The sequence below is a fragment of the Nuphar pumila genome, chromosome 16 (assembly GCF_984573655.1).
Source record: "Nuphar pumila chromosome 16, dmNupPumi1.hap1.1, whole genome shotgun sequence".
Lineage (NCBI taxonomy): Eukaryota > Viridiplantae > Streptophyta > Magnoliopsida > Nymphaeales > Nymphaeaceae > Nuphar > Nuphar pumila.
The window spans coordinates 20496979-20522473 of record NC_143264.1 but is presented as its reverse complement, the minus strand read 5'-3'; the positions used below and the strand labels follow the sequence as shown (position 1 = coordinate 20522473).

Here is a 25495-nt window from a genome sequence, read left to right as displayed (position 1 = left end):
GTTCCTTGGCTGCCCAAAAAATCGTTTGGGGGGGGGGGGGGGGGTGAACAGCCAGTTCGAAGTTCCCTGATGGGGTGGCTTATTTTGAAGGAAAAGGTGAACACAGAGGTGCACCTGAAACGTCAAGGCATCCATCTTGCTAGCCAGTGCTCCTTATGCATGAAGGATGAGGAATCACTATAGCATTTATTTTGGGATCGTGGTTTCATTTGCACTATGCTAAACCAGGCCTGGGGGGATTTACAACTAGAATTGGAATGCCTTGAGTTCCCTAGGGATCCTATAACTGAGAGGCATCTGTGGAAATTTTTTTGGCGCGTTTGGATCCTCACAACATGGAGAATGATTTGGATGAACCTAGATGTATCCTCCTTAAGATAGGAAATCACTAACAGGGCACATCACAAGTGGCCTGGGCAATCTGTCGATTGGCTTGGCAATCATAGATCCATTTCATAACGTTACCTGCAGCTCTTTTCCATTCTTATGTCCGTAATGTTTTAAACTGTTTCTTTTTTCTATACCACCAGATGTTATGGGTGTGATACCTCATCACACTCACACATCTCGTGAGCTCTTTAACACTATATCAATGAAAGTTTTTTATTCTCTAAAAAAAAACTAACAATCTCATTCATTTGTATACTACTAAATTGAAATTGAACATCCAACCATTTTGAAATAGTTTCCTATCGATTCGTTTTCAAAATGGTTGAGTATCCCATTCTAATAGCTTTGAATAAATCAAATGCATGCATTAAGTTATGAAGGCTTGTCACTATTTTAGCTACTTTTGCAGCTCAATAGTTACCCAAAATTTGCACTTGTTCCATTTCCTAATGTTAGCAATATACAATGGTTAAATAGGATTATTTTCTTCTAGAGCCTTTTATTTTCATCATGTGAAAGTTTATATTTTCCTACTTCTATCCACATGGGAGAAAAGAAACACAAAAGAATATGGACTTAATTATGATAACAAGTTCAGTCCAATGGTGAAGATGAGTATATCTAGAACTTTTCTATTCCTTATTAATACTTATTGGTGGTATACAAAACAACTTAATGTTAAAAATGCTTTTTACAAGAGGTTCTGCATGAAGAAATTTAGGAGAAACCAACTAATTATGGTGAAGGGAATCCTAAATTAAAGGTACACATGCCCTTAGGTTTGAGAGTTTTTGTAGTGTAGTACATGGGCATGAGTTTTATAGAGGTCAAGTTAATTATTCTTTATTTATTTATAGAAAAGAAAAGTGCATCACTATGATTCTTTTATATATGGATGGCATTGTCATAACAAAAAAATACTTAAGATCATATATCAACAGTGACACAACGTTTACATAACATGTTTCATGTGAACGGATTTGGTCTTCATATTTTCTTGATGTTGAGTAGTCAGCTTGACTTTATCACAACATAAGTATGCCTAAGACGTATTGAAAAAATATGGCATGGTTGACTATAAGTCTTCCTGGACGTCTATAGCTATAAATAAAAGACCGATAGATGATGATGAAGAACTCCTAGCACAACTAGAGAATGATAGGAGTCTAGTTGAAGTATCTACCCTTTACTAGATCCAATATTGTAATTGTAGTGAATCAGGCATCCTAATACATGCATGCTCTTAGGACATCATATATGGAAGCAATAGAAAGGATCCTCTAGTATATTAAATTTATAATGATGCATGCCACAAGCTCCTGCTTAAAAGGTGTTCATTGGTAATGCCTTTAAAAATAGTGGCCTTCTCATATACAAAGTGTACATGTGGTTCGAAAACTAGAAGGTCAACTTCAAGTTGTGTTATTTACCTAAGTGATCATTTGATTTCTTGGAGTAGTAAGAAGCAAAGAACTGTGTCTAGATCAGAGCTGCCAGTCGGGAAAGTGGGAGCAGGAAGTAGAAACAGTAAGCAAGGCACTTTCAAAGTTTTAGGAAGCAGAAAGCGTGGGACGGCTTAGAGGCAAACAACGAATCGTCTTGGAAGCGATCTAAGAAGCGATTTGGAAGTGACATAGGAAGCGAATCAGAAGCGACCTAGGAAGCGAGGGAGAAGTGAAAAAAGAGAAAAAAGTAAGAAAATAAAAACACAAAAAAATAAAAAAATAAGAGGAAGCGAGTTTTCTAGTTAGGGGATGGGAAGCGTGTGCTTCCCTGCACATTTCAGGAGTGCCACATTTTGCGCTTTTTAAATGCACTTCGGGGAAGCACGCTTCCTCATATGGTACGACGCTTCCGGTAACCCTAGTCTAGATCCAACACATAAGCTGAATACAAAGATATGACAATGTTGACATCAGAGATTACCAGCATTAAGAATATATTCAATACTTTAGGCATTCCAATTTCAAAGTCATATATTTAGATAATAAAAGTGAAGTAAAAATATTATTAAATAAGGTTCAACACAAAAGAATGAAGCATGTTGAGTTTGATACTCATTTTGTGAGAGAAAAAACTGAGTCATAGGAGTTGTAAACATAGTTCCTTTATGAAAAAATCAAGTGATCGACTTGTTTGCAAAGGCATTGACTAAGATGAGACACTAGCATTTTATGAACAAGCTATTCATGGTTATCACCCATATATAGTTTGAGAAGGGCTGTTGAAACGTGATGTAGATATAGGCCCATACTAGAAGACGTGACCCAAGAGTTAAAGGTTGTTTAAGAGACATGAAGTGGTAACAACAATTTCACTTTATTCTTTTTGTACGTCCCACATAAATTGTAACAGTTCCACATGAATTGTAGCTGATCAATGAGCCGTATACCATGTGTGAAAAATATTATAAATAGAGATTAATAAAACTTCCAACCCATGACTAAAAAGGGTTTTAGACTTGCTGCCAATATTAGCTTTTTCCAGTTTTTCTCTTCTTCTTTTATGGTTTCACTATTGTCAAGCTTATCTTTATGTGATCAATGTAAAGGTATGGAATACACATCAAAACACTTTTTGAAAGCATGAGATTTTGAATCTTAATAACTGCATGAGATATTGAATTTTGAATCTTAAAAACCGCATGAGACTTTCTAATTACTTGGTGACATACTAGGACACTCATAAACCAATAATAGCTAACATAATTTTCACTTATTTAAGTCAAATGCCACATCTTAACAAAAATCTTTCTAAACAAATATGAATAATATTTAAGCACCAACTAGCTAAATATTCATAAAACAAATAAAATAACATTATATCAAATTAACTATGTGACTCTAGACTTAAACTGCATGAATTTATAAAGTCAGCCCTTGTCATAGTTTGTCGACATTATCCAATTGATACCAGCTGGTTAATGAACTTAGCCAAGTTTTCCTACAACGAAAAAACAATGCATAAATATCTACATAAGGATACAGTTTCCATTCCTTTAAAATGTTTCCTACATGGAAATTGCATGCTTTCTTTAGTCAAGACTCAAGAGCCATATCCCCCACAAAGTACAATATGATTGATCACTCATTGACTTTTACCAAATAAAAAGTAGGATACCAGGCAACATAATAAAATTAAAATAGTTTCAATAGATCTAAGTTATAAAAGTACCATAATATAAGAACTTATGCACATTTTAGAACTGGACATTAGTAGAATTCTAATATTGAATTTAATTTTAGAGGAAAATGTCTGTTTATAGTCTCACCATAATCAGCAACTAATACATACTTAGTCACACTTAATCAATTGTAACGAGCATATCTCTTGGTCAATGTGCACACAATTTGTTTTATTTTTATAGTATTCTTCCTTTGACATAATAAAATCAATGTTGTAAAAACATATTTTATTGCATGATATAAGATGATGTATCAAACTTCTAGACCCCTCGATGATACATTTTATCTTTGTATTGAAAATGAGATGTATCAAACTATTTCAATATAGGAAGGCTTTTTTTGTGAAACAACAAAAGAAGTAAAGTGATTACACGAAATAATACTCCATTTATTTTGTTATGACTAGTAAAAGCAATCATAAAAGACATTTAGAAACCTTTCCTGTTTTTTATCTTATTATTGATACTTTTTTATTAGCAATTATTATTGATACTTGATACTATGTAATTACTTACTATTTATTTTTCACATGTACCATATAACTATTTTTGCTTAATATTTTCTTGGTTGACATGCACTTTTTCATGGCCGAAGAACCTTTTCAATGTCTAAACAAATTTAAATTTTTAAATTTTTTAAAAATCAACTCAGTTTTCCTATAGATTATAATACAATAAAATCTGGTATGATAAACATGTATCATAGCCTCTCACACTACATGTTACAAAATGCTTTTTGCAACACTGACTATAGTTTGTTCTGCCACATAGATTTTTACCTCCTTGAATCTTTGCATCTTGCATGCACTAAATCCTATCTGCTTGCAATACCAACTTGTATTTTTTATTTTTTAATTAGTACTTAGTACCTTTGATTTGTTTTTTTTCCAACTAACCAAAGGCATCTTACATTAACACTCACTCCTTCTACCATTTGTATGCCCACAAATTTACTCTTTAAAGACTTTGAGGTGCTATAATGGATCCTTGATGCCTCCCATCTCATAGATGGATGATACTCAATAGTAGTGATTTGTGTTGTCCAGCCATCACTATAATGTACAGCCCATCTCTTATGATGTTACCGAGCAAAAGGTGTGTTCAGCTCTCTATTTCAGTTTCATTTGATTATTTCTGATTAGAAGAATATGAAAAAAGAGATTTAGATTCAGTTGTAGTATGGCAGCTGGCTATGTTTACTCTTGATCTAAATCATTATTTGTGGATCTCATCCGCATATTTTTAGTATGTTATCAAGAGCAGGAGGTCCAAGTTGAAGATGGATCACTAATCATTCTACATAGTAATAGCACATAAAAGCCAAGTATCTGAAGAACTTATATTGTTGAATATCAAATAGATAAACAAGTAGCAAGTCCAACTAATTAAATATAATGGCAGAATATCTCTATATATATATATATATAATAGTGTAGTCACTTCATGAACTAAGAATATGTATTTTTTTTTTATGACGAGGAGCCCTCGCCGAAGCAAGGAAAACCTCAGGTGGGGCCCCACAACCACCCTGCCTTACGTGGCCCACCTCTGAAAGCTATGGGCACATCCGTGCACCAATGGGGTTTGACGGCATCTTCATCTCAATGACCTCACAACCACCACGCTGGCCATGCGGGCGACCACCGCAGTGGTGAAACATATTCCAAGGTAATGTGGTCTGAAAATATGATCATATCATACACAAAATGTCGATAGCTTACATTTTGAAGGCTGCAAATATGAACAAGTAATTGGTATGGTACACTATTTTAGATGATCAGGTACTAATACTATTATAGGTCATTCCAGGTTACAGTTACCTGTGAGTCAAGGTCCGTTACCACAACATCCCTCTCTACATATGAACACCTTTCATATCGTTCAAGTATCCCTTCCATGCTGAAAGAATACAAAATTCTAAGGGCAATTAGTAGGACTAGATAAATAATTTTCATAGAAAAGACATGAGAGAGAGAGAGATGGCAAGGGTTATCATTATTCATTATTTAGCAAAATAATGCTTAGAGCATAAGTGGTAATGTTAGCTATCTAAGGTAACCAACCCTGATTATATAGAGCATGCTTTATTGTTCCAAGAACCCTTCAAGTTTGCAATGATTGGATCATGGAGTCAAGTTGAAGCCAATAAGCCAGTACTTCCCAAGTTGTTGGGTTGAGATATGGATTGCAGAAGTTAGCTTCAGCTGACCAAGTTTAGTAGTGCAAATGGGCTAAATTTGGCTGCACCAAGTCCGCAAAAATGAGCCAGCTGCCAGAATTGGCCCTTCAGACCTGATACCTAGGCCAAAATGTATCCCAAACCGGAAATCAACCGCAACAAAATGCAGGCTGGGCTAGCTGACTGCCCTAAAGCCAAACATGGCTTGTTTCTAGAGGTGCTTACAAAGTGAACATCAAACTTTGTCCATAGAACATAGCTCAAAAAAGGTACCTGAAGATTTCAGACTTGTTTCCATGACTATACATCAGCACTGCTAACAGCTCTTCAAAAGAACATTATATCACTATCCTGGTTCAGGTGGAAATGGCCTTGTGTCATAAATTTAACTATGATGAACAATCTTTCACAGAGGAACCAACTATCTGAGTTGCTGAGTTGTGTTTGGGTCCTATTTGTACAAAACGCAGTAGGTTGGTCCTTTTCTTTGAGAGCCCAGTGAGGGCAGAGTAGTGCCTTCCTTCTGACATATAAAATCCATTATTTCTCGTAAAAGAGGACGCTAGCTTCTCTATTTGATTGATCAATTGATTAAGGAGTTTGAATAACCAAGACAAATACTCTACCAATTACTTAGTTCTATCAGTGCAAAACTTCAAATGTATTTTCAAGTTTCATATTATGATTTGGCCTATAATCTTATTGGTTCTTACAGAATATGGAAAGATGATCTATGTCTTGTCCTTGTTCCCACCTTTGAAATTTGGTTTGTCCAATGACAGAGACTATATTGTTGGATTAACCACCACGATTGACGTGGTGGTTATCCACGATGTGGATACATCCCCACATTAGGGTTGATCCATTCGATAAACCAGGTATAGGATAAGGGGGAACAATTACGCAAACCGTTCCCACCCTATACTTTATAAATACAGGGTATCATGAGCGACCCTGATACGGGGAATACAAGTCTACTCATCGGCTGCTTGAGGAAGCTTGCGCTTGTGATAGCTGCATCCCGACTGAGCAGAGAACCTCCGACGACCTCCATCTCTGGTAACCACAACCTGCTAATGGCTGAATCAGGTATGAGTTTCCCTGCATTTTTGTTCTTTGTTTTCCTGTCTTTACGCAGGGCCACCGCCATTCGGGGGAGGCGATGTGTTTGCCGGACCAGCGACCCAAAAATGGGTTATGGGCCCACGTCGCTCCTCTGCTGCGATGGTTTTTCCGGCGATTGTCTTCATGGGGCGACATAGCTTTTTTCGGCAGAGAGGCATCACCGTGGGGTGACATTGGTGGCTATCGACAGCAGGTTGCCATGCGGCGACATTGCATCAATGACAACTGGCGACTGTTGCCGTTAGGCGACAGACAACAAAAAAAAAACATCAAGGGGTTTCAGATTTTTTCTTTACCTGAGGCCATTAGGCTGCTGTATCGCCAGGAAACAGAGGCCTTCGACGGTCGATTCGTCGGTGTCAAGGACCATCCGGCGGCGTACGACATCCGAGGCACTCCGTTGTTCTATTTCAGGGCGGCAGGTTTTGCCGGTGGTGCATCGCTGGCAAGCGGTGTGGGTCGTCGGCGTGCGACATTGGTCGCCGACAGGAAGATGAGAAAACCCCTCTTTTTTCAGAAAAATCAGGTTTTAAGTTTTAAAGTTCTGATTTTGGATCGGGTGAAACCGGATCGGGTCCGATACTGGGTCAGACATAGATCCGACCCAGATCCAGTTAATACCGGGTTCGACCCAGACTCGGTTCCAACCGTGCTGGATCCAGATCCGATTAATACCGGGTCTAGCCCGGATCTGGTTTGTACCGGGTGTGACCCGACTCTGGTTAAACCCCAGGTCAGACCCGAATCCGGTTATTACCGGGTCCGACCCGGATCCAGTTAAACTTCGGGTCAGACCCAAGTCCGGTTATTACCGGGTCTGACCCGGATCCAGTTAAACCCCGGGTCCGACCCGAATCCAGTTGAAAGCTGGGTCCGACCCAGATCCAATTTGAACTGGGTCCGACCCGAATCCAGTAGGGTCCAGGCACTATTTGGCCTGAACCGGACCAGAGACTGATTCAACCCCTTTTTGGGACCGTTTCAGAGTCGTTTTTGACCGGTTCCTTTCAGTTTCTCACTGGTTCCGAGATGCTAAGCCCTTGTTTTCTTAAATATAAGAAAATACATGGATTTTGGCATACAGTTATAGGGTTTTATGAACTTTTGTTCATACTAGACACCAGTTCATAAGGTTCAGAACCGGTTTGGACCCTTAGATGACCGGTTGAGGGCTGTTTCAGACCGATTCATAGTGCTTTCAAACCGGTTCCTGTTTGAAGACCCAAGGTTTTACCCATTTAAGCCTGGCTTGGGTTATTGTTCATGCATTTATTTGTATATTTGCATGCGTGAATGATGTGTGTATAGTATTGGCATTATAGATAGCTAGATAACTTAGTGAATTCATGTCACCAAAGTGACTGAATACACGTATGTTGTCAAAATATTGTACCATCATATGGTTTTAGCCAATATTACTGTTATACTTAGATTCATGAAACGATAAATGACCCAAATATAGTTTTATCGTATTTAGAATTTAAGTAGGGTAGAATAAGGTAAATGTGTTGAGATACATCACACATGTGTATCCAAAGGTACCTTGTGTCGATGGTTTAACTTCACAAGAACCTTAGTTTTACCAAATATGATCAGTAGACGAAGTGGTTTCGTGTGTCAGAGCTCTTACCAAAGTAGGAGTCCGATGACCCCCTTCGCTAGCCTGAAAACAAGCATATTAAGGGCCTTTATTCTTTTGCTTTTTCCATTAAAGTTTTAGTCTCGTACGAATGCTTCTTGATACGTGTCTTTTGTCATGCAGTTTCTAGTTCTGTGATTTTAGATGGCTCAAGCTCTATACCTTTTTTTGATAGATCTAACTTTAGTGATTGAAAAGAAATTGTTCTTTTTACATTAGGGTATATGGATTTAGATCTAGCTCTAAGGATAGATGAACCCGCTGCTCTCACTGATCATATCACTGTTGATCAAAAGATTGCTTTTGAGAAGTAGAAGCGCTCGAATAGGCTTAGCTTGTTGCTTTTGCAATCTAAATTAGCTAAGAATATTTGCAGTGCTATCCCACAACGCAGAGCTGTGAGAAAATTTCTGAGTGCCATTGAGGCACAATTTGTGAGTTCAAACAAGGCCAGAGCCAATACTCTGATGTCAAAGCTCATATCTATGAAATATACTAGAGGGAGAAATATTCGCTAGCACATTTTGAAAATGAGGAACATAGCGTCTCAGCTGAATGACATGAAGTTCGCCATCTCTGATTCTTTCCTAGTGCATTTAGTTCTAACGTCCTTACCCTTGGAATAAAGACCTTTCAAAATCTCGTACAATACACATAATGATGAATGGACGTTCAATGAATTTATGTCCAAGTGTGTTGAAGAAGAAGAGACGTTGAAAGGAGAGAAAGTGCAAAGTGCACATATGGTTTCTCATACATCCAAGGTAGGACCAAGAAAGAATGCATTTAAGAGAAATGCTAGGAAGAAGCCAACCGGGGATGAGTCATCTCAAGGCAAGCAATTTGACTCTGTTTCCATAAAGTGTTTCTTTTGCAAGAAGAAGAGACACATGAAGGCATATTGCATGAAGTATAAGAAGTGGTTGGAAAAGAGAGGTAATTTGCCATTTGTTTCTCATGAATGTAATTTATTACATATTTCTGAAAATAACTGATGGATTAAATCTTACATGCTTTGGCACCGAAAGATGGGTCATATATCTGAAAAGAGAATAAAGAAACTTGTAAATAAAGGAATCTTGAAATTTCTGGATTTTACCGACAATGACTCATGTGTTGACTGCATAAAGGCTAAGCATACAAACACATATATAGAGGGTGTCAAACGCAATAGTGAGATATTGGAGATAGTCCATACAGATGTATATAGACCGTTTTTCCCCTGTTACACAGGCGAAAAATATTTTATCACCTTTATTGACGACTATTCTCGGTATATGTATCTCTACTTGATCTTTGAAAAATCTGATATTTTTCAAATGTTTAAGGAATTTAAGAAAGAAGTAGAGAAACAAACCGATAAGGTTATTAAGATAGTCAGGTATGATAGAGGTGGCAAATATTATGGTAGATTTACTGAGATGGGGCAAAGGGAAGGACCATTAGTGTGATTTCTCAAAGAGAAAGGCATTGTGCCTCAATATACCATGCCTGGTAGTGCCTATCAGAATAGTGTAGCTGAAAGAAGAAATCGTACGCTTAAGGAAATGGTCAGAGCTATGTTGAATTATTCAACACTTCCCAAAAAGTTGTGGGGTGAAGCCTTAAAGTCTCCTGTGCATATTTTAAATAAGGTTCTTACAGAATCTATGCCTAAAACTCCTTATGAGTTGTGGACAGGTAGAAAACCATCACTGTCTTATATGCACATATGGAGATGTCCTGCAGAGGCTGAGTTGTATAACCCTCACATTAAAGCCTTTGATTCAAGAACAACCAGTGGATATTTCATTGGTTATCCAGAAAGATCAAAAGGGTACATGCTTTATTGCCCATCTCACTCACCACAAATTGTTGAAACAGATAAGGCAAAATTCCTAGAAGATGGTTCATTAGAATTAAGTGCACTTTAAAGCCTTCGTTTTGAGGAAGTACAAGATCTAGTTTCATCACTTGTTAAGGAAAACATTAAAAGATACCATATTATTATTCCTAATGATGATGTTGTTGATCATTCAGTTGTTAATGCATAAATCCAAAGTGAACCTATTGTGGACAATGCAGAAAAGTACGAACAAGATGATCAGGTTCAATCTGAGCTTAAAGAACGACCTGTTTGGAGATCCACAAGGATTAGGAGATCTGCTATACATCCTGATTATGTGGTGTACCTTCATGAGCCTGGTGATTTCATAGATATGAATGATGACCCGTTGACTTTTATGGAAGTTGTTGAAAGCAAACAATCTTCGCACTGGATAGAAGTCATGAAAGAAGAGTTAGACTCTATGGCTAAAAATCAAGTGTGGGATCTTGTCGAGATACCTAAGGAAGTAAAGCCCGTAGGGTGTAAATGGGTCTTTAAGACCAAGAAGGACTTCAAAGGTAACATAGAGAGACATAAAGCAAGATTGGTTGATAAAGGATTCACCCAGATGGAGGGCATTGACTATAATGAGATATTTTCTCCTGTCTCAACTAAGGAGTCAATGAGGATAATTTTGGCCCTTGTAGCTCATTATGACTTAGAGCTACATCAGATGGATGTAAAAACAACGTTCCTCAACGGGGATTTGAATGAAGAGGTGTACATAGAACAACCTCTTGGTTTATCTGAAGATGATCGTTTGGTTTACAAGCTTAACAAATCAATATATGAACTTAAACAGGTCTCCCGACAGTGGTATATTAAATTTTCCCAAGTCATTGTGACTTTCGAGTTTACAGAAAATATTATTAATCAATGTATATACCTTAAGGAAAGTGGGAGTAAGTTCATTATATTGATGTTGTATGTGGATGCCATTTTACTTGCAACCAATGATATAAAGTTGCTTTCAGAGACAAAACAGTTTCTTGCATCGCATTTTGATATGAAAGATATGTGTGAGGTTGCTTATGTTCTTGGCATTGAGATCCGTAGAGATAGAGCAAAAGGTTTTCTAGGCCTCTCCCAGAGATCCTATATAGATAAGGTGTTAAAGCGATATGGGATGGAAAATTGTTCTTCTAGTTCTACACCCATATCAAAATGTGATAAGTTGAGCCTAAAGGATTGTCCACAGAACGATATTGACAAAGCACAGATGAGTGCTTATCCATATGCATCAGTTGTTGGCAGCTTGCAGTACACGCAGACATGTTCTCGACCAATTATTTCTTTTGTAGTAGGGGTGCTTGAAAAATTTCAGTTTAACCTAGGTTTACCCCATTGGAAGGCTGCCAAGAAAGTCATGCGGTACTTGCAAGAGACAAAAGACTATATGTTGATGTATCATAATAAAGTTGATCACCTCGAGGTCATTGGCTACTCAAATGCGGACTTAAGAGGATGTCTTGATAGTAGAAAGTCTACTATTGAGTACGTTTTCTTACTTGCTGGGGGCGCGATCTCTTGGGGGAGTGGGAAGCAGCTGACCACTGCTGCCCACACCATGGAGGCAGAATTCATAACATTGTACGAGACTACCTCACAGGCTATATGGTTAAAGAACTTTGTATCACAGTTAAATGTGGTTGATTTCATTGGGAAGTCACTGAAGGTCTACTGTGATAATGAAGCTGTGGTGTCCTTTTCGAACAACAACAAAAGTACTACGTCATGTAAGCATATGAAATTGAAGTATTTTGTTGTTAAAGAAAGGACCGAGAATCATTTAATGATATTGTTAATATTGGTACCAAAGAGCTAATCACTGATCCTCTTACTAAAGGGCTAGCATCGGGATTATATTCCGAATATGTAATGAGAATGGGATTGTTAAACTCTTTTTAACATATGCATATAAATAAAGTGATCACTTTCAGTTCTTGATTCTCATTATGGTTGTTGTCAATCTCATAAGGACTAGAGATTCAACTCAGGATCTATAGAATAGATTATAAAGGCCAATCTATTCATCAAGTTGTTTTCATAAGGTTTTCTGATTAAAAAGGTTTATCGTCGGATCAAGTGGGAGAATGTTGGATTAACCACCACGATGTGGATACATCCCCACATTAGGGATGATCCATCCGATAAACCAGGTATAGGATAAGGGGGAATGGTTACGCAAACCGTTCTCACCCTATACTTTATAAATACAGGGTATCATGAGCGACCCTGATACGGGGAATACAGGTTTACTCATCGGCTGCCTGAGGAAGCTTGCGCTTATGGTAGCTGCAGCTTGGCTGAGCAGAGAACCTCCGACGACCTCCATCTCCAGTAACCACAAACTGCTAATGGCTGGATCAGGTATGAGTTTCCCTGCATTTTTGTTCTCTGTTTTCCTATCTTTACGCAGGGCCACCGCCATTTGAGGGAGGCAATGTGTTTGCCGAACCAGTGACCCAACATATATAACAACAAATAATGTTCTCCTAGGAAAAGAAAGGACAAAAGAAAACTCCCAATACATACTAAGTAAATTGCTTCCAAAATTTTGTTGGTAAGAGAGAGAGAGAGAGAGAGAGAGAGAGAGAGAGAGAGAGAGAGAGAGAGAGAGAGAGAGAGAGAGAGGCCATCAATGAGTGTATGATATTAAGATACCAACACAACATAGCATAGTCCAACGATGGCATTCCTATCATGGAAAAGTAGGACGTAGTTCACTCTGTTTTTTCACGCTATGCATTGAGCAAGGTGAAACTTGAGCTATTGCCGCATGTATTATTATTATTATTATTTAAGAATGATGGTTGCAAACTTGCTTTTTAGGTTTGATTATCTTTGTATGTCCTTATTCCCATGTCAACCATAAACTTGCAAGGAACTTGACAAACTTATAGACAATCATAATCTTTGAGGGATGGCCGCGTGAACTGTCTTTTTCAAGGAATTGAAAGGTTCAAATGAGTTCAAATAAAGCCTCATAAATGATCGCGTCAGCTAAGTCCTTTTTTTTAGAAAGAAGAATCAATATTATTGATTCAGCAGAATGAACCACAGAGAACGTATGAATGGGTGTGATGAGATATCACACCCATTATAGGCTGATAACAGAGTCGAAAACAAAGCAGTCACAATAAACAGAAAACAGTAAAAACAAAATTAAAAACAGTGAAGGTTTCTTGGCTCATAAAAATATGTTTTCTCATAAAAAAAACATGATTCAAGAGTAGATTTCCACTAAATCGAGCAAGCTAAACACATCTAACGGTTCAGTTCTCTCATAAAACACTTGAAACCTATGGAGCAGAACGAGAAATGGGGCCTAATATTTTCAGTTCTCTCTCTCTCTCTCTCTCTCTCTCTCTCTCTATATATATATATATATATATATATATATATTTGGTGGGTTTTGGGCTCACTCTTAATACTTGAGCCCGAACAATCATGCCCTGATTTGTTTCGGGCTAGCCTAGCCCGACCACCCCTATGTGCAATCGACATACACATAGGGATGGCAGTGGACCGGGGCGGGGGACAAGGTCTCCACCCCCACCCCGTTTCAAAATCCGAACCTTCATCCCCGTCTCCATCCCCGCACGGGGATGAATTTCAACCTCCACCCTCGCCTCCATCCCCATTTCGTGTCTTCCATCCCCAGTCCAAACGGGGGGGGGGGGGGGGGGGGGGGGGCGAGACGGGGCGGGGCCCCGTTTCCCCTTAGTCTATAGTCATCCCTTAAAAGATTGGGGACGGGGCGGGGTGGAGCTAGGCGGGGATTGGGACGGGGCGGGGTGGGGCGGAGCCCCGTTGTCCCCCGCTCCACTGCCATCCCCTACATACACACACACTCTCTTTTTCTCTCTCTCTCTCTCTCTCTCTCTCTCTCTCTATATATATATATATATATATATATATATATATATATATATATAGAGAGAGAGAGAGAGAGAGAGAGAGAGAGAGAGAGAGAGAGAGAGAGAGAGAGAGAGACTGTAACACCGGATGGCTCCTCCGTGCATTTGTTTGAGATATAGGGTCATTAGCAGTGGTCGCTAATGACTTGGGCAAAAAAAAAAAGATTTAGTGGTGGTCGCAACTGCCGCTAAATCCCTTGATAACACAAAAAAAAAATCACTGCCGCTGATCCACGGGGTACCAGTCGAATAACAGTGAACATTGTGCGTCCACTGTTACATGCTTCTCTCTGAGAGAGAGAGAGAGAGAGAGGGGGCGAGCCTCATTGTGGGGAGGGTGGGCACGTGCCCACCCTGACACACAAAAATCCCCAAAAGGGGTAAGGGTCAAGGTAGGGTTTGTGAGTAGTACCCACCCTGACCCGGATCAGGGTGGGGCACTCATTTTCGACGACCCCAACCCAAGGGGGGCTGAGCATGACCCTTTCAGCTCTCCACCCCCCCCGATACCCTAACCTCTCTCTCTCTCTTTTGCGTGCACGCACACACACGCCCTCCTGCCCTCCCTATAACCCCATAGTGCAGAACCACAGGAATCCCAACCCTCTCTCTCGCCCTCCAGCCTCTCTCGTTCTCTGGCCTCCTCTCGACCCCACAGCCACCATAAGCCCAAGTCCGGTGGCCCAACCATTTGATTGTCGAGTAGTACCAGTGGCAGTGCGTACAACCCTTGAGGTCTCTCTCTCTCTCCCTCCCAAAACTCTGTTGGATTGTGTTCGGCAATTTGCCCTCCAATGGGCACCCCTAAGTGGCTGGGTCTTCCTCTTCTTTTTCTTAGATGGGTCCCAAAAAAAACTTGTTGGGTAATCCATTAATTTTTTTGCTTAATAGGGTTTTGATTCTAAGTTTTTTTAATTAGCATAATGGATGACTGTTAGTGTTTAGGTGATTTAATTATTTTGTTAATAGCATGAATATTTAATTAAGGGTTTTGTTTAGGTTCTTAAAAGCATGAATGATTTTTAGTTTGGTTGTTCAAATGACATGAGTATTTAATTAGGTATATCTATGTTTTTTTTTTTCAATCAATGTTACATGATTTGATGAATGCATTCCTGATTTGGTTGGAATTTTGTAGGGCTTTTGCTTTTTTTAAATAGCATATCTATGAATGATGTTTGTTAGGATTTAGGGTTTTAATTTGGGTTTTTTAAATGTGATAAATGTTTAGTTATCGTTTTGGCCTTTTAGGGTTTTACTTGTTTTGGTTTCTAATTATCATTAGGCATGAATTCATTAATAATGAATGCTTTATTTTGGTTAAAACATTAAGATTTTTTTATCAAATAGCATAAGTGCATAATCTATGATGTTTTTAGGAATTAAGGTTTTGATTTGATTTTTCAAATAACATAAATGTAATCATGATTTTAGGATTTTTAAGTGATTTTATATTTTTAATTAGTATTAGGCATGAATCCATGAACAATGAATGTTTGATTTTGGTTAGAATATGAGTGTTTTTTTATCAATTAGCATAGATGAAAAATATATGATTTTGTTATGATTTAGGTTTTTGATTTGCATTATTTCGAATGAAATAAATGTCTAATTAGGGTTTCAATCATTTTCTCTGTTTTTTAAATTAGAAATAATAATCATTCTAGATTTGATTTCTAGGAGGATTTTTTGGTTTTCTTTGTTTTGTTTTTCAATTAGCATTAATCATGATTTCTTGTTTGATTTTATTATAATTCTAAGTTTTTTTGTGTTTTTTTCTTCTTTTTACTGCACATTTGTGCCACCCTTATTTAAATTCCTAGCTCGACCCATATATATATTAATGATATGGTGCTCCCGGAGCATCTACTCTCTTTTATTAGCCGTTGAATTTTTTGAGATCCAACAACTATGATGCACTTTAAATATGGTTGTATTACACTTTAAATGTGCATGCAGCTTACTTAAATGGTAGCTTCATGTTTTCCAAATTCTCATTAAAAGGAAAACTAATTTAAGATAGGGTTTACTTTCTTAAATGACTCTCTTCACATTCATAGGTGGGGTTTACTTTCTTAAATAGCTATCTCTCACACACGTGATCTCTCTCTTTCTCTCATAAAAACATGACATGGATGATGGCATGTGAGCACATGCATCCATGTCTAACGACCTTTGGACTTCCAAAAAAATTCTCTTTTGTAAAGTATTCCTCTTTTGAAAACACTTACGTGCACCCTACACCAGTTTACAAAAGTTCATTAAAAAATAAAAAAATTTTGTTGCAACAAATTTAAAAAAATAAAAAAGCTTCACACTAGATTAAGGCATTGTTTGACTGGGTAATTCTTGTAATCCTTGATATATCCCATGATATATGTTGCACAAACTAAGAGGTGCCATGCATAGACATAGATGCATGTGCTCACATGCCATCATCCGTGTCATGTGTGAGAGATCCACGTATGCATGTGTGTGAGAAAGAAATAAAGAGTCATTTAAGGAAGTAAACCCTACCTTAGTTTTTCTTTGAAATTTGGACAGTATGCAACTACCGTTTAAGTAAGCTGGTTACATATTTAAAGTGCAACACAACCATATTTAAAGTGCATCACAAGTTAATTAAAGGGAGTAGGTGCTCCAAGAACATTGTATCATTACTAAGTTACTAACACACACACATATATATATATATATATATATATATATATATATATATATATATATATATATATATATATATATATATATATATAGTTAATATTTGGTGCTATTAAAGGCATATAACTATTGTGTTGGAAATCATAGGTTCAAGCTTTATTGACCCAATCTAACCACAAAGATGTGTTCAACATGGTTTGTTTGCTAAGAATCAAACCTTGAATCATGTGATTTTGATCTGAAAATATTATTTTTTGAGTTGTAAAATTTAGTGCATTGTGGGCCATTGATTTTTGAAGCCTTTAAAAAAACTGCTTACACGCTACATTGACATGATGTAAAACTCATTTTCTACTAAAAAGAATTTGTAGATCATATCTTGTCTGATTTACCAAAAATTCAAAAAAATATGAAAAGGTGATTTGTATTCAATAGTTCCGTGAATGTACAAACCATTCAAACCACTTTTAAAAATCATATTTAAAGGCATTTTTTGGAAAATCCAACCGCATGGATGTGATCTTCATGAAAAAAACTTAAGAAATGACTCTTATTATGAAATTTTTTTATGCATAGATTGGATTTTTAGGATCTAGAAAACTTCAAAAATTTTCAACTATTGGTTTTAGCACATTATAAAATCCTACGTACACATTAAAAAAATTTGCCATAAGAGGAGGACTATGGATATTGCATCTGTACGGTCATATTTACCAAAAAACATTTTTAAATTTGATTTTAGAAAGTGGTTTGGATGGTTTATACCTTCCTCTCTCTCTCTCTCTCTATCTATATATATGTATATATATATATAGTTTTCTTTGTATAAAACAAGTTTTGATCTAGTTGTGAAATAAGACAGTTTTCCAATGGCTTCAAAAATCAATGGCTCACAATGTATCAAAATTTTATGATAAAAAATCATATTTTTATAGTGAAAAATATGGTTCAAAGTGCAATACCTAGCAAATAAACCATACAGAATACATCTACGAGGACAGATTGAGTGGACACAACTTGCACCTATGATTTTCCAACTAGATTGTGCATACAGTAGACAATAACACACATATATATATATATATATGAGTTAATATTTGGTGCACCAAATTATATAGAACTATTGAACTGAAAATCATAGGTTTTAGATTTTTTTTTTGTAAATTAAATCTTATGGATGTGATATCTACGATGTTTATTTAGTGGGAAATTTGTTTTGAATCATATGTTGTGACATATGCAGGCTTTTTAAGAGCAGCAAAAATTAATGGTCCACAATGCACTAAAATTTCATGAGTCAAAAAATAATATTTTAATATATATATATATATATAGAGAGAATATATATATATATATATATATATATATATATAGAGAGAGAGAGAGAGAGAGGTACTGCTAGGGTTGTCAGCTGGTTGGGTATACGACCCATCAGCGTGTACCCATAGTTGCCCAAATAACTAGTCGGATCTTGGGTTCAAGTTTTGTTGGGTCAAGGAAAAGAAATCTCAAACCAGGTTCCATATAATTTAAGGAACTTATTTTTAACAAAAATAGATATAAATACTCTCCAGTCAAGCCAATGCTGGTTAGATACTTGACAAAAATCACAACCCTAACTCGACCCACATATTACTGGGTTTGGGTCGACCAAAATAATATTTGAGTCGGCATTTTTTATGCCCCTACCAGGTATTTGCATTTGCGTCAGGTTGGTCCCCGATACGAACTCCGTCCTTTGGCAGCCTTAACTGCAAGAAATCGTACCTTTCTCTTTTATGTGGTGGGCCTGCTCATATTTGATACAGTAATGACCAATGCTTTAGTATAAGGTGCTAACAATATTACCGTTAGGGGTGGCAAAACCTGACAAGACCCGCCAACCCCCCTCTTAGGCGGGTTCGGGTTGGGCTTAAGCCAACCCGTTTAATAAACTGGTCGACCCGCGTAACCCGTTTATTAAACAGGTCGGGTTCGGGTTGGGGGTATGCCAACCCGCCAACCCGGCTGACCCGTTTAATAAACGGGTGAGGCGGGTGGGTCAACCCGCCAACCCGTATGCCAACCCGACCCGCCAACCCAACCCGCCAACCCGTCGACCCGCCAGCCTGACCCGCGAACATGAGAACCCGTTTACCCGACCCAACCCATTTATTAAATGGGTTGGCGGGTCGTGTCGGGTTACCCGTTTATTAAACGGGTCGGGTTCGGGTTGAGGTATGCTGACCCGCCAACCCGACACGATTGCCACCCCTAATTACCGTGCAACATGTAATGATTATCAACAGAAATGGAGCTTTGGTGGTTGACTGGATGTACCACTAGGGTCGAGAAACGAGAAAATCCACTAATAAAAAGTTCATTCAAACCGATAAAATAGGCTTAGTGAGCAGAAACAAATTAACAAGTGCATGAGCTCGTTAGGTAATAGTAATTCTTTTTAAAAATATTTTACGTAACATATTATAGTATATGATAAGTGGTTGAAGTGTTTGGCTTGAAAACAAAAGGTTTCAAGTTCAAATTCTTATTGATTCCAGCTTTAGAACAATATATTATTTTTGTAAACAAGCTAGATCAGCTTGGCTCAATGGGTGTAGAGTTCAAATCTTATTGCTTTTAACTAAAGCAATGCACGATGTACTAAATAAAGTAGTAACATGTACACATAATAGTGGGGTGACAAAGTAAATGACATAAAATTTAAATAAACAAGAATATGCAAAACTGCGTTCTTCAGTTAAAAGCATATATATATATATATATATATATATATATATATATATATATATATATATATATAAGTTAGAAGTATGTTGTTATTTGTCCTCGTATGCAACTTTCCTCTACCACAGAGATGGTCAGACTCATTGATGATTCTGAGCGTAGGTTTTTAAGGGCTCATGCCTTGGTGAGCGTGTCATGTCTGTTATACCGGTGTAAAATGCTAAAAGATTACGTTGTGTTGAATAAATGATAGTATTAAAAAATTATCGGGGCGATAATTACATCGCAAGCGTCAAACCCGAACCCAGTTCAAGTCGAGCTCGATACAAGAGGCGAGGGTAAAGCTCGACTAAGCCAGACTTAGTTTGCTAACTGAGCCGGCTTGGTCTAAAAGTAGAGATCGAGCTGAGCTCAATTGTAGCCGAGCTTAACTTGACTGGCTACGCGACCAATGGGAGGTGGTGGGCTCGATGGTCAGGCCGAGCTCGGCTTGGTCCCAATCTTACGACAGGAGAAGGCTTGGCTGAGAGGGAAGCACAAAGGGGGGTGCGACAGGGGCTGGCCCTATCGGAGCTCAGCTTGACTGAGAGGGGTGCGACAGGGGGTGCCTGCCCACTTTCGGCTTGCCAAAAAACACACAAAGAAGAAAGAGAGTAGCAATCGTTAGGTTGTTGCCCCCTTTAGGGAAACAGGGGGCTTGACTACCAGGCCGAGTTGGGCCTGGCCCTCAAACCAGACAGGTTCTAGCCTAGGCTCGGTCCTCCAGCTGAGAGAACTGGGCTAGGCTTGGTTCAAAACAAGCACAACTCGATAAGGTGACTCAAGGAGAGTCGGAAGGGGGCAAGGGTGGCCCACGGCAGGTGGGCCTACTGAAAAACAGGGAGGAAAACAGAGGGAGAACAAATAAGTAGCGGCACCCGTGTGGTGTCGTTGCTTCTGACAGGGTGGCGGTGCCGCCACCACCACCAAGAAGAGGGGAGAGAAAGGGGGGGGGGGATGGCTTCGAAGAGGAGCTAGTGAGAGGGAGGAGAGGGGGTGCAGGAGGGTGGTGCCCTCTTGCTGACAACAAAAAAATGAGAGATAGAAGAGGAGGAGAGTAGCGTACCTTAGGGTGTAAGGAGGTTTTTTGGCGAGGGAAGGGAGCTCCGGCGTGAACAAGAGAGAGATGAGAGACGGGGAGGGAGAGAGAGATGAGAGATGGGGTCGGGTTGCGCCAATGTGAGGAGGGATTCAGCAAGCGAGTCAGCGAAGGGAGGTGTGCAACGATGTTGTGTGGACTCGGTCGGATCCAACTTGAATCCAAAACAAAATTTTTTATTTCACAAGTCATACAAGGTATGATCCAAGTGGGATGATTCTAGATTAGTCAAGTCCAATCTCACCTCAAGTGGGCTTGATTCAGGTCAAATAGGCTTGACCTAGGCTAGAACTAAGATAGAGAAAGACGAGAGAGAAGGGAGAGAAGAGAGAAAGCTAGAGAGAGAAAGGGTGATGCTTTATAAAAGGGGGGTGGGGGTCTTATTTATAGATTTTGGGTGTGGGCCCTACTTCAAAGGATAAACATACCTCTTCTTCTCAATTTCTCCTTACCTTTTTTGGATAAGGATGAATATGTCTTATGTGAGGCCCACCTAGATATTTCTATGGGATATTTTTGTAGGACCCACAAGATATTTACGTGGGGCCTGTGTATTTTTAAAGTTTTACTGATACTTTTTGTGAAAAAAGTGAGTACGCCATTCTCTTCGTCTTGACAAGGTGAAGCAAATTGTCTTTGCTAAATTCTCCCATTTTGCCAAATGAGTGCAATATGACTCCTTGAATGTTTTAAGCGTATATCCCTGAGGATATATGCATCATAAGTACAATTGACTCTGTGAAATCTTTTTGTTTCGCATTCCAGGTCAATACGATAAAATTACGTAAAAATACCTTTTATTTTTATTTGGAAGTTTATTAAAAAATTGAAGATCTGAAAGAACTTCTAAAACATTGGGACTTGCCAAAACGCTAAGAGATATTGTATCCCTCTCAAAGATGTAACAAAACAACCAACTTAATATAAATGCATGGACCTGTCTCTTGTTGAATGTTGGGAGTTTGAGAGAGAGAGACCCTTCACTTGACCACTTAAAATTGTGTGCTCTTGAGTTTTCTCGTGTGTGTGTGTGATTGCATCGTCAAACCTAATATTCAAATTGACATTTGGATATAAAAGGTATTCCCTTCAGATGTATTAGCTACATCCAAGGATACACATCTCATAGTTCAAATATAGTATAAATTGTACAATCCAGGCTGGAAAAGCTATGCCTTATCTGGTAAGGCTGCATTGGACTAACACCTAAATCCAGTCAATCCTTTTACTAAAACTTACTATCACTATGCCATGATCAACCACACTTATCTTTAAACCCAAGATCTGCAATATCAATTTCGTATCGCATCATATATTGCTTTCTCAATAAAGTTGGCCAAGCCATTTCTTTTCATTCTCTACCTAATACCACTTTCTAGACTTCCCTTAAAAAAGAAGAAGAAAAAGAAACATGAAAAAACAAGTTTCCAAACTTAAGGCCACAACCATTCCAATTATTAAAGTCATACCTCTTTAGACCTAAATATGCACTTCCGTATATGAGCCTTTGGCTTCGTAGACTAGATTCTCAATTTGCAAAAATATTTATACAATTCCCACCTTTGGATGTTTATACTAGAATTCAATATCATCTAGGGAAATTCTCTGCTCTTTTTTTTTTCATTGTTTTTTATCTTTGATTAAAAAACGCTATCTGCAGATCCAGTACTTGGGCGAATGTCTGGATGCCACAAATTCCACACTTCCGAGATGGGGATACGTGGCATCCATCGATTGGATTGAGTACCTTAGTTTATAGGCAGGTGCAATGACATTGCACACTTTGAGTGTGCTGCCCCTCCATCTTCTGTTAGGCTCCAAAGCTGACAGGCTGTACACTGTGTCAACCATCATTGAAGTGCATGGTCTTGTGTACTATCAATTGATGGTAAAATGGTCCACACTTCCACCAACATACGTAATGGATGATCTTGGCTAACAATAGGCCAGTCACCCTTCTTGTAAATCAAAATATATGGCCATCAATATATGACAACAACATATGGGTGATAAAGATGTAGAGGCCGGCTTGAGCTATATGGTCGATTCATTGTAGCAAATGAAAGGCTATCATGGAGGGCCTCATAGCCATAGGTAGGGCTGGTAAAACGAACCGAGCAGCTCGTGATTAGGCTTGTTTCTACTCGTCATCGTTCATGATCAGTTTGTATAGTTGGCGAGCTGGTTTAGCTTAAATGAGTCAAGCCCAAACACAAGGTGTTCAACTGGGCTCGACATAGATAAAATATATATTTTTATGGATAATATATATTTTGTGTAATATATAAAAGGAAGAATGCATTATATATAAAACATGGAAGGTGGTGGTCACGTGAGCCACCCACTTGCAAATGCCTAATGGTGCTTGTCATCATCCGCGGAGGATCAACATATTTTGCAAGGCCGTTGAACACCTGACACGTGCAATAGAGGGAGAGGCGTCAGCACACTCATGCATGGACGAGATAGAGCTGCATGCATGTCCATAGGAAAGTCCCCACATCAAGGAAGCATAAGATCCAGTCCTTTGACATAGGGATCATAGCCGTCATCTGGACGGCTAGGATTAGTTACATCCAGGTGAAAATGTGGATGAATCCTAGCCATTGATTGGATGGATAGGGTTGAATGTAGAATGGAACCCATTATATGTGGAAGGACTGGATCCATATTCCATCGTGGAGAGAAGCATAAAAAAAAGAGAATTCATAAAATGCTCATGAGACAGCGCACACGAGAGAGAGAGAGCTATTTAGATGAGATCTTATGAGAGAAAAACTAAGGTAGTTAAATAGAGATCTTATAATCAAAGCAGGTTATATGTTTTCCCTTAAGACAGGCTGTTAACTATATCTTGTGTTCCGGTCCCAATGAGCGCCATGTATGTAATCATGTGCAGCTCGTATCCCCATGTTTATCAACATCCGTTAGCGTTATGCAGTTGCAAAGACTTAAGTACCCTTTCCTTTATTAGTACCATAAAAAGGATGATTCTAAAAAAGAGCAGTTGCAAAGTACACCTAAGATGGTTATTTAAGACCCAGTCCCCCTTATAATAGTGTGTGATAATATAAACTAGTGTACCCTACTTAATGCTGTTGCCGTTAGATCCGTCATCTTCAATGTTTAAAAAATTAATAAGCCAATGGAAGCTGAAACAATGCTAAAAATGAACCTAGTTGGCAATACAAATTCGTCATCTTCAATGTTCCAAAAAACTCTAATTTTCACATGAGAAACTCACGGAACCAACTTTATTCCGTCAAAGATAGCATGAGAGTAACGACCAAGCCCCAGAAAACTCGATCTAAGACGAACTGGATCCTGAAAATTTTGAAAACAGCAAGACAGATCGATCCCCAAGACCATGCTCATACATACCAACCGATGTCTTCAATAAATCCCACGTACAAAGACCACATTAAATAACCTCATGTATTCAGCGACTAATATCCGCAGTTACATTTAAAAAAAAAAGACCAATGAAAGCAATAAATGTCCCAGAAAAGATGAAATATTTCGTATCCAGATATCACAGACACCACATGCTAAATCTCTTCACTAGAAAACATTCCAGAAATCACCATCATGAAATGATGAAATAAATTGGCATTTTTTTTTACTTCAATATCCACACATATCAAGAACTAAATCCCACGAGCAATTCAAATCGAAGCAACAAATAACCATTTCTTTATATATATATATATATAAACGCTGCCAAGGGATGGAGGCTGTACGTACCTGGAGTGGGTGGAGTACTGGTAGAGCTTGCCCCTTGTGGAGAAGACGATGAGGCCGACGTCGGCGTCGCAGAGGACAGAGATCTCATGGGCCTTCTTGAGCAGACCGCTCCTGCGCTTGGAGAAGGTCACCTGCCTGTTGATCTTGTTGTCTATGCGCTTCAGCTGCACCTTCCCTCTCCTCATTTCTTAGTTTTATATGACGAATAAGACCAGCACCCAATCGAAGATTATTGCAGAAAAGGAAAGGAGATAGCTAGCTAGCTTTTTCTGTCAGGGTTTGCTGCTATTCAGAGAGAGAGAGAGAGAGAGAGAGAGAGAGAGAGAGAGATTGGGTTCCTTTGATTGATTTTCTTTTGTGGTCTGGTGGGGATGAGGTTGGTGAGGGTGAGTGATGATGGTTCCGAGGGTACCGGTGGAGGGAAAAGGTCGTGGGTGCAGGACAGTTTTGCTGTCGAGTTTTGATTGGGTGAGGGTACTAGCACATTTCGTTAGTGCGGGACTTGTGGTCACAGATCCTCCAGCTTAGGCATCTGTCGCTTTCGGGTAGATGTACGACTGCACGGATTTAGACATTTTCACTGCCTTATCTTTTTTGGGTAATTTTTTTGATAGTCTTACCTTTTGCCTGAAATGTCATGTTAGGTACGACCTTGTGTTACGATCTAGAAATTAGTATTTTACTTTTATTTATTGAAAAGACGTTACGAAAAAAAGTGGGAAGCTGCCGTAATTGCGCTCCCCGTGGTGGCTTTTGACCGCCGCTAAAGGTCATTGTCACTAAAGGTCTCACGGTGAAACCTTAAAAACTGTCGCTAAAAGAGCAAAAATATGCAAACAGCGCATTTTTGTCTTTCTCAGCTACCATTCTATAAAACCTACCTCTACCAGTCCTTGCATTTGGGAAACTTACAAGTGATTC

General features: G+C 38.6%; 1 protein-coding gene across 2 annotated transcripts in view; it reads right to left on the bottom strand.

The window, feature by feature from the left end:
- LOC149813065 (protein VERNALIZATION 1-like) overlaps nucleotides 1–24922 on the bottom strand; it is a 32730-nt gene extending 7808 nt beyond the window's left edge. For both annotated transcript variants that reach the window (XM_089991651.1, XM_089991650.1), the window contains exons 1-2: nucleotides 24575–24922; nucleotides 5395–5473 (exon numbers count right to left, since the gene is read on the bottom strand). In XM_089991651.1, the coding sequence (XP_089847777.1) occupies nucleotides 5395–5473; nucleotides 24575–24759 (264 nt within the window). In that variant the 5' untranslated portion in view covers nucleotides 24760–24922. The remainder of the gene's footprint in view (nucleotides 1–5394; nucleotides 5474–24574) is intronic.
- Between the last annotated feature and the right edge of the window lie 573 nt (nucleotides 24923–25495).